At 42.6% G+C, this 10,532-nt stretch overlaps 1 protein-coding gene across 1 annotated transcript in view; it reads right to left on the reverse strand.

Moving 5' to 3' along the window:
• Positions 1–10,532, reverse strand: part of LOC135215781 (vacuolar protein sorting-associated protein 51 homolog) — a 98,911-nt gene that overhangs the window by 82,234 nt on the left and 6,145 nt on the right. The window contains exon 2 of the mRNA XM_064250732.1: positions 9,777–10,008. Coding sequence (XP_064106802.1) covers positions 9,777–10,008 — 232 coding nt within the window. The remainder of the gene's footprint in view (positions 1–9,776; positions 10,009–10,532) is intronic.

Here is a 10,532-nt window from a genome sequence, read left to right on the forward strand (position 1 = left end):
GTAGCCGGGTGGCTCATGGCGATCGCCTGGCTCGCCGTGAGCGTGGTAAGACCACGCAGTAAGACAGGCCAAGCAGTGGCCTAGGCTACCTCTAACCGTCTCAAGCATGCATAAATAGCCTAATGCAACACAGAGAAGAGAAGATAAATGAACAGATAGAGAGAAAGCAATGTCCTGGAGAAGCTAGGCTAGCCAACCCAGAAGGGAGGGCGCCGAACAACTCGGGAGCTGGCCTCTGCCGATACGTAAGGATGGAGGGCGGCGGCCAGGGTGGCAGGACTAAAAGAAAGGACAGATGTCCTAAGGGAGCCTAAACAGACCTAAACAAAGGAACATGCATGCATGAACACTGAGCTAAGGAGCGATGTGGGCTACGGGCTCAACCGAGCTAGAATCCCCGTGAAATTTAATTTTAAGTTTTTTGTAAAGTTAAGTGTTAATGTTTTCTGCCATTTTTTAATGTGTTTCGTAAAGTTAAGTGTTCATGTTTTCTGCCATTTGTTCTCCTCTGTCGCCACTTTTGGAGATCGCCTCACTCGAAAAGTAAGGTTCCACATTTTAATACATATGTATGTACGTACAGTATTTCTTGTACCATGTACACTAATATGATATTGTTAGAATACAATAAAGTTTTGTACATACTTACCCGGCAGATATATACTTAGTTTATGTCTCTGACGTCCGACAGAAATTCAAATTTCGCGGCACACGCTGCAGGTGGGTCAGGTGATCTACCCCCCTGCCGCTGGGTGGCAGGAATAGGAACCATTCCCGTTCTAGAACCAGATTTTCTCTTCCACCTGTCTCCTGAGGGGAGGCTGGGTGGGCCATTCATCGTATATATCTGCCGGGTAAGTATGTACAAAATTTATTGTATTCTAACAATATCATTTTTGTACATGCAACTTCCCCGGCAGATATATACTTAGCTGATTGACACCCTTGGTGGTGGGTAAGAGACAACTATTTACTGAATAGACAGGTAAACAACATACGTTGTAGGTAATAAATAAATAAAACCTTGGTTCCTACTTTTTCAGGCGGAAGATTCCATGGCTAATGCCAAGGAATCTGCTTCGCCTCAAGAGCCTCAGCGAGGATGTGACCTATGGCTAAGAGTTCTCGTGGGTCTGTCGATGGGGTCTTATCCATTTACTCGACAGAGCCTCTTACATGACAATACGCCTATGCCTAGTGGCATAATTAAGGAGCACAACACCGATCCCGATCACCTGATCCTAACACGAGGGTTAGTGCTTAAGTTGAAAAGAGTTATCCCCAAACTCCTTTCAAACAACCCAAAGAAAAAACACGACGTTAAATAAAATTTAACTCACTAGTTAAGGATCAGTATCGGCTCCCTATCCCAGCAATGTATCCGCAGACACGTATCAACCAAGAGAGAAGGATCCCTCGTAGGTTATCTTGACATCCTTCGGATAATGGGAAGTCAACACAGAGTTGCATCTCCCGTATGTGACAGCTAATATGTCCTTATGACATATTGTTAAGGAAAGAACAAGAATTCGGAAAAGCTCGCACTTCATGCGCTTTTAATTCTCAGCTGTTTGAAGGAATCATCAATGCACTTATCAAATGCTTAGGAGATCACATTGTCTCAAAGAAGGCCAAGGCGTTCTTTGATATAGATCTCTTCTGGGTGAAGCCTGGAGCCTGGCTAGCGCTTCGTGCCTGGCAGGCGCCTAGCGCCTGTCTAGTGCCTCGCGCCTGGCTGGAGCATTGCGCCTGAATGGCGCCTAGAGCCTGGCTGGAGCCTCACGCCTGGATGGCGCCTCGCGCCTGTCTGGCGCCTCGCGCCTGTCTGGCGCCTCGCGCCTGTCTGGCGCCTCGCGCCTGTCTGGCGCCTCGCGCCTGTCTGGCGCCTCGCGCCTGGTTGGCGCCTCGCGCCTGGCTGGCGCCTGATTGGCTCCTCCCTCCAGGCTAGCGCCTCACGCCTGGCTGGAGCCTTGCGTCTGGCTGGTGCCTTGCGCCTGGAAGGCACCTGGAGCCTGGCAGAAGACTTCATGATTACTGTCTATGAGTCTGCATGCCTCAAGAGTTTCAGCAAGGTAGGGACCTATGACTGACAAACTTCTTGGATCATGTCAATGGGGGCTAGCCCTCTTACATGACAGAACCTTCTCGGATCATGCCAATGGGGGCTGACCCACTTACATGGCAGAGCCTTACCTGTATCATATCAATGGGGACTAGCCCTCTTACATGACAGAGCTTTAGGTTTCTCTTTACTGGAAGGAGCCTTGCACCTGGATGGATCCTCAATCCTGACTGGAGCCTAGCCTTGAAGGAGCCTGGCACCTGGATGGCGCCTGGCTGGCTTCTAGAGCCTGGCTGGCTCCTAGAGCCTGGCTGGCGCCTCGTGCCTGGCTTGGCTCCTCCACACTTGCTGGAGCTTCGAGCTTGGAAGAGTCTCTAGGCAGTCTGGCGATGTCCACAGCGGACACTCTTATATCTGTCCGATTTGTTCGCCTCTGGCGCATTTACGCCAGGTTGGAGGCCCGCTCCTTCTCAGTATCCGACCATGACAGAGTTCCTTGGAACTGTCCGCCTCTGGCGTTTTTCGCCTGTATTGGCATTTGGCGCCTGGCTGGCGCTACATTGTCCGAGAGTCCTGAAACAAACACATAGTTTATCAGGAGACTGGAGAAGGGTGGAAGAAAATTCTTCCCCTTTGAGCTTTTGGCCCCTGGCAAGGGGAGGTGATTGTAGTCAGCTACATCCAGTAGACGACAGGCGACAGGATATCTGACAATACGAGAGAGATGAGTCTTCCTCCGAGGAGGATCCTTCGTGAATACTTCCTTTGCTAACGAGATCTCTTCTTACATGATGATGAGGTTCCTCGTTGCAGAATCTTCCCTATCCTTGCCCGAAGGAAGGGAAGGAGTCTGGAAGTTGAAGGAGACTCCGAGCTGAAATTGGGCGGAACCCTGATTTCTAGCTCTTATTGTATCCCTCTGAATACCTTCTGGGAAGCATTTCGAGCCCTCATCGCACCCCGAAGACTCTGTAGGCAAACGTTTAAACCATCTCTTCTTCTGTAGATGAAAATGTAAGTACCCTGCCTGGGCAACGAAACTTCTATCTGAAAGCGTTGCGTCAGGAATAGAGGGTTTTAGTTCTTTTGCCAGACATACTATGCTGGCAAGAACCCATTGCCGAGTCTCCATTGAATCTGATGCGAGATTCCAATGCACAAAAAATTCACTTGTCTTCTTGGTCGTTTAGGGCTAAGAGAAACAAAGAATTCCTTCATAAACTTTCTCAAAGAAGTTTGATGAGGAGCAGTTCCATTTTGTCGGAACACGGAATCTGTGGCCACAAAAAGAAGTACATGATATCCTACTCTTGTCGTATTGCGGTATCGTATAAGATCCCGAAGATCTTAATCCTCTGTTATCTCTAATTCCCCTTGTAGAGACAGAGTATAGCCTTTTACTGCGTTCTTTGATAGCAGATATATACATAGGTGATTCTTCCATCTGAAAGTGAAGAAAAAACCTTGCTATGTGGTTCACAGAGGTATCGGAAGAGGACAGTTTCTTCATTCCATCTAGCACGATCTGCAGCAATGACTATTGTCATTTACCTTGAAAAATCCTCTCATTCATGTCCACTTCTGGTCAGTCTGCACGCGGACAGACTCAGAGTGGAGAGGTTTTTCAGGTCTATTTATAATAGATTCTGATAGAATATCCAGATACTCTTGGAAAAGCCTTACGAAACATGCTGTGAGAAGAACGTGACTTCTGTGAATCCAACCTCTCTAAGGCCAAAATGAGGCATTCATCCTCTCTTCCTTTGACGCCCATTTATCTTAATATCTGTTAAGAATTTATAACTAGGGGAAAAGAAACTAAAGTTTATTCCCCTTCTTTAAATTAAAGATGACATATATTGCTACCTCTCTTGGTTCGAGGAAAAGGAAGCAGTCTATAGGAAGCCTGTTCGTCTTCTACCTTGCGAAGAGATCTATGAAGAAGACTTTCCGCAGGTTCTCACAACTCTTTTCAATAAATGTTAGACATACGTTAAAAGTTATTATCTTCGATCGAGAAGGTTCTCACGGACATGCAAAATCTTGCATCGATCCTCTTAAGGATCGTTACGTTCCGTGTCTGTTCCCAAATAGGTTCTCTTTTGTTAACGCGAACAGGGGCGAAAAAAGAGATTCTCGATGCTCTTTGCGATATGAGAGAGTCGTGAAATTGGCCGAAGTGATTGAAATAAATCATTCATCATTCCTTGTAAACGGCCCCTTTCCGATTAAATGGGTAACGAAATCAGGAACGAATCTTGCCGTTACCGAGCCTGCTGTCCGAGAGGCTACTGGACTCTTAGGTTAATAACTCGCTAAAACGAGAAAATATCTTGGATGGTGCTTCTGGCGCATTGCGCCAGGCTGGCGCTTCCTTCTAGTTCTTTTTAGGTTATGTGCCAGAACATCTGTGCCTTTATGGTACCCGACATCCTTCACATGTTAATTCCGTTCTTAGTAGGAAAAAACTTTTATATACATAGTATAGTCCATTCAGGGAAACAACTTCTGCCACTAAGAGAATGTTTCCCATCCGACTCACCCATCTTCTCTTGAGCAATATCCGATTCTAAAAAGGTTGTGTGCGTTTCTCGAAAGGATGAGAGAATTATATTATATCGTGCTCTGCCGTATTAGAATCCTTTATAATACTGTCACATTGTGGTAAACAGCATTAATCTAGGAAAACTTTGTAAGGATACTAGGAATTCTGTGGTTAACCTCGGTATGTGCATAAGACTTGACCATACCGTAGTCTTAAAGTGAATTCTCTACTACATTCATCTTCTCACTAAGCATGTACTCTAATAAGCCATGCTTTTGTAAGCATGAGAGCATTATATAATATAGAGTTCTGCTGCGTTAGAATCCTTTAATAATGTTACCTACGGTAAACAGCATTGAAATGTTGTAATATCTTTCTTATTGAAAGCTTCTTAGCAAAAGGCAGACAATATTTTATTTATGTTTGCTTAACTATCCCCTCAATCCGAGGCTAAAACCGCGATTGTAGGGGGGAGACACGGTTAGTTATTCCATCCCGCAGGAGGGAGACATGTAACCGACCACTCATGACCGACAACTACATGGTACTGCGTTGGTCTAAGCGATTATGCGATAGCAGTCTCCGTTAGCCGTCTGGTCTTACTTTTCCAGAGTTGCCAGCTACTCCATTCAAAAAAGGAATCTTCTAAAATTATTATCGAACTTCAGGAAGTTCTTATTAATGCATATTTAAACGAAACCAGACTTCGATAAATCTAGAAGCTAAGTAGGTGTTGTCTTAACAATCCCTTTAAGCGTAGTCCTTCCTAGGAAATTCCTGGAAGGATACTGGTAATTGAGTTGCTCAGCAAAGAAGTAACTACGGTATGTGCTGATTTGCCGTATCGTATTCTCATACAGCAGATACTCTACTACCTTCTTTCCCTGCCGAGGCAGATAGAGAAAGGCAAAATTTTAACTATCTTCGTTATTTTCGTTAATAGAACGATAGAAAGAGTATATATATCTCCTTAAGGAAGGAAGTTAATCCAGGAACTCTTTAAATCTTCGTGATTTCCTCATAAATCGCGGAAAGAGCGAATTCTGTTCATCTGTAGGGTTTACGGAAGGAAGAAGATATTTCCTATCCGCCATCATACCCCAAACGTCGATGAGATTCTTATAAGAAAACTCCCAAAGCTCCTTGCCTCTTCATAACGAGGGAAGAGCATGAATGAAGGATAGAGTCGCATTGAGAGGAACTGCCAACACACATGATCTTCTGAATAATGAAAAATGGCATTCGCTTAGTATCAGAATCCTTCTGACAAAAGCGACGGCCACCTGTGCGACATCTTGCACCTTTGCCAGGGGAAAGTTGCTCTAGTTAAAAACTCAAAGAGGAGCCTCGTGACTGACCTCTCTCTTATAAGAAGATTCGGAATATTCTGGTGCCTGGCTCCTTGCGCCTAGCGCCTGGCTCCTTGCGCCTAGCGCCTGGATAGTTCCGCGCGCCTGGAATGTTCCGCACGCTAGAAAGGAGACTCGCTCCTGGAACGTTCCGCTTGCGTGGAAGGTCCCGTGCGCCCTGATAGTTCCGAGCGCCTACTAGACCCCTTTTAGAAAGAGCCTCTTGCCCGGAAACGTTCAAAGGAAGGATCGTTCTGATTGCCACTCTACTATAAGGCTCCTTGCTCTAGCCGTCTGTTTTTCTGGCGCAATTTGCGCCAGGCTAGCGCTACGTTTCTTTGAAGGCGCCTTGCGCCAAGAAAAATTTTCTAGAACGCGGCTCGTGCTCAGTTGCTGGAACGCGGCTCGCGCTAGTCTGTTTGCTGGAACGCGGCTCGCTGCTGGCTGTTGGAACGTGGCTCACGCTAGCTTGCTGAAACGCGGCTTCCTGGCAGGCTCTTGCTCAGTTTTTCTTAGTTTCAGAAGAACGCGCTAGATCATCCAAACTCCAAAAACATATACAATTCTTCGTCTTTTCGGATGTAAGATGAAGAGACGCCCTGTTTTAAGGATGCCTTTTCAATGGCTATCCTTGGCTGTCTGGGACGCTCTACAGAACCTGCCGAGGGGACGCCTGACCGGTGGGGATTCTCTGAAACCTCCTTCGGACTTTCGACATTCCTTCTCCCTGGGCTTGGGAGCTTGAAAGAGGTCTAGGCCTGAGAGCGAGACAGAGCCGATCAGACGCACCCTCCACTGCAATGGGGAACACTAGTAATCACTTCTTACCTTTTAATAGCTCGCATTTTGAGCCACAATCCTTGTCTTCAAATTGCAATTATGAATTTGAAGTTTCTGCGAAGTAAGAAGGTGATGAGGATGCAACACTACTAGTACTGTTAATACTCTAATTGCTTGTTAGTACGAGTATCCAAAAAACTTTTAAAAGAAACGTATCTAGTTACATGCTTTACTGACTTCCTTAAGTAGGAAGTCAGTTTATTTCCTCAATCAATTCTAACACTTATTACACGTATTAATGAATAAATATTAATATTTCCCTTTCTTGCAAAGTATGTGAGTGTCTACCAAAAATTTCGGTAGTTACACGTCATATATTCTTCGAAATTTTCGAAGCCAAATTCATTAAAAAGTCAATAAAAGCGTATGCCGAACCAAAGACCCAGTACTTCCCTGCAAAAGACAGCCCAGAAGATCGATGGCGATGAAAAACGAAAATCAAGTCAGGAGGTAGCAACAACATATGTTGACACTACCGCGACAGAGAAAATCTGGTTTCTAGAACGGGAAGGGTCTCTATCTGCCACCCAGCGGCCAGGGGGGTAGATCACCTGACCTACCTGCAGCGTGTGCCGCGAAATTTGAATTTCTGTCGGACGTCAGAGACATAAGCTAAGTATATATCTGCCGGGGAAGTTGCATGTACAAAAACATTTTATTTACAGGTACAGGTAAGTAGTACATATTAGTAGTATATGTAGTTTAACTTAGGTACTGAATGGTCCAAATTGTTGTATTTCATTGTTTATTGGTCAATTTAACTTTATTATAAAATTTACTGGGGTGTTTTTGTAGGGCTGGGAACGAATTAGGCAATTTATATGTAAAATGTGGTTCAAGATACGAAAAAATCAGGTTACGAAGGCCGCTTCGGAACGGATTAATTTCGTATCTTGAGGTGCTACTGTATTTACTATCAGACTCTCTTCCCAATCCCTTGACATTTACTCTTCTCATATAGCTTTTAATAAATCTAGTATCCTCTCTCAAACTTTCAAACCATGCTTTGTTAGTTTAATTCCCCTGTAGTTACCACAATCCATGACATCTCCCTTTTGCTTGTATATACAGTGGAACCTCAACATACCAAAGCCCCAACTTACAAAAAATTCAAGTTAAGAAAAATACGAAGATTTTTTTTGCCTCTGCATACGAAAATAATTCAGGTTACGAAAGGTTGTTGCTGTAAAGTCCCGAGATTTGCCCGGACCACTGAGAACAATTTTAAAACTCCCGCGCCGCCAACTGAGTAGACTCTCCACCATCTTCCCGCTCTCCCATTGGTTCCTGATGCTAGTCACCACCCACTGTAAAATCCTGCTCTCCTATTGGTCAGCATCTCTCTCATCGTGCATCTACGTAAGGGCGTTCTTCGGTCACTCCGTAGCAGCATCGTTATCGTAAGCACGCGGAATTCGTTCGTTCATATATGATTTCGTTTGTTAACGTAAATTCGTGTTAGTGATTTCGCTTTGTACTTTATCGTGTTGTGTGAGATCTTAATTAGTAACTCAATTACGTACGTATAGTCATGGGTCCCAAGAAAGTTGCTGAAGTTCATGTCTTTTTTAGATTTTTAGATTTTTTTTTTTTTTTTGCTTTTTTATACTTTGTTTTTTTTTTTTTTTTACAAAATTTCAATTTCTTCGCCACTGAATGGAAATTTTGTAAAAAAAAAAAACAAAGTATAAAAAAGCAAAAAAAAAAAAAAAATCTAAAAATCTAAAAAAGACAAAAAAAAATTTAATTTTTAGTTTTTTGTAAAGTTAAGAGCTAACGTTTTCTGCCATTTTTTAATGTGTTTCGTAAATTTAAGTGTTCATGTTTTCTGCCATTTATTCTCCTCCTCTGTCGCCACTTTCGGAGATCGCCTCAATCGAAAAGTAAGGTTCCACATTTTAATACATACGTATGTACGTACAGTATTTCTTGTACCATGTACACTAATACACTTTATTTACAGGTAAGTAGTACATATTAGTAGTATATGAAGTTTAAGTTAGGTATTGAATGGTCCAAACTGTTGTATTTCATTGTTTATTGGTAAATTTAACTTTATTATAAAATTTACTGGGGTGTTTTTGTAGGGCTTGGAACGAATTAGGCAATTTACATGTAAAATATGGTTCAAGATACGAAAAAATCAGGTTACGAAGGCCGCTTCGGAACGGATTAATTTCGTATCCTGAGGTACTACTGTATTTGCTATTAGACTCTCTTCCCAATCTCTTGACATTTACTCTTCTCATATAGCTTTTAATAAATCTAGCATCCATTTCTTTCCCTAGGTACCTAGTACTTTGATAATTTCAATTTAGAACTCTGATGGACCAGGTGCTTTACCATTCTTCATTTTACTTAATGCTCTCTTCGCTTAAATGATTTGTGGGTTTGCATATTTCTTCACAAACACAAATAATCACAGCAAACTATTAAATGAATCACAAAACAAACAAGCAATAATCCCACCAGGAAATCATTCCTGGTGGGATTATTGCTTGTTTGTTTTGTGATTCATGAAAAAGCAAAACAGCAAGCAGGGAGGGCAGAGGGTACAAACATTCCACATCACACGGCGGCTAAAAGCAAAGTGAACGCTTACCATCTAGGTGGGCAGGACTCCACCATTTAGACTGTAGTTAACTACTTAACCATCTTGTTTGAAATTTAAGCAGCAGTTTCCAGCTTTGTTGAAGCATATTCCTCATGTAAAGACCAATGATTTGTATATTGTGGAGGAATAAACCACTAATTAAAAAAATTATTAATTGAAATGCTACACGAATTTTTTAGTGGAACATTTAATGACAAAAACAAAACAGGCACTATAAGTTATGGTTCTGTCATGAAACATAGAAATAAGACACACATACATATACACAACAAGGTCACTGTTAGATGCATTCATACAACTAAAATTATGAAGGGTAATGCAGGACACTTTATCATGACAGAAGACTCATGATCACGCAAGTATTACCTGTAAAGCTACCATTCTATCTTTGATTGAAGCAGCTGTAGCAGCCACAAGACGTGTCAAGTGTTCATTGAGTTGATGCTGTGTTGACTCCGTACCATCTTGGTTTGGGTGCCGTGGTGCAGCCATAGCATGTCGCACATCCCCTAAACTAGACGCCAATCCCATCTTTAGAGCAGATAAGGATGACTGGCACCTTGATGATGCAGCTTCAATCACTAGCTCTAATGCCACACTGAAAATTAGGTATTTACATTTATTCAAATCAGATGTTCCTGAAAAAACTGAGTGTACAGTATTAACATTTGTACTAGAGATGATATATAACTTGACAAAAAGTAAATTCATGTATAATATAATGCTAATTATTTGATAAGTGTCTCTAATCTGCATAAACTAAACATATTAATAAAGTTTGTTTTCACATGACAAATCTTTTAAGTCATTTGTATTTTACCTGAGGCATTTACAACAGCAATAGAGTGGACCCAACCCCCACACCTTTTTGCACTTCACTATGTTGCAAATTTTTGTGGAACATATCTATCAATTTTACACTGGAGCTTTCACCAATTTACACATTTTTCTATGGACCATATCTCTAAAATTATTACTAATTCACTTTCCCAGAGAACACTGTGTATTCACTAATTACTGTATTTGTTCATTAGAGGATATGTATATACTGAGAGAGAGAGAGAGAGAGAGAGAGAGAGAGAGAGAGAGAGAGAGAGAGAGAGAGAGGGGGGGGGGGGGGGG

Source organism: Macrobrachium nipponense, chromosome 5, assembly GCF_015104395.2.
Source record: "Macrobrachium nipponense isolate FS-2020 chromosome 5, ASM1510439v2, whole genome shotgun sequence".
Lineage (NCBI taxonomy): Eukaryota > Metazoa > Arthropoda > Malacostraca > Decapoda > Palaemonidae > Macrobrachium > Macrobrachium nipponense.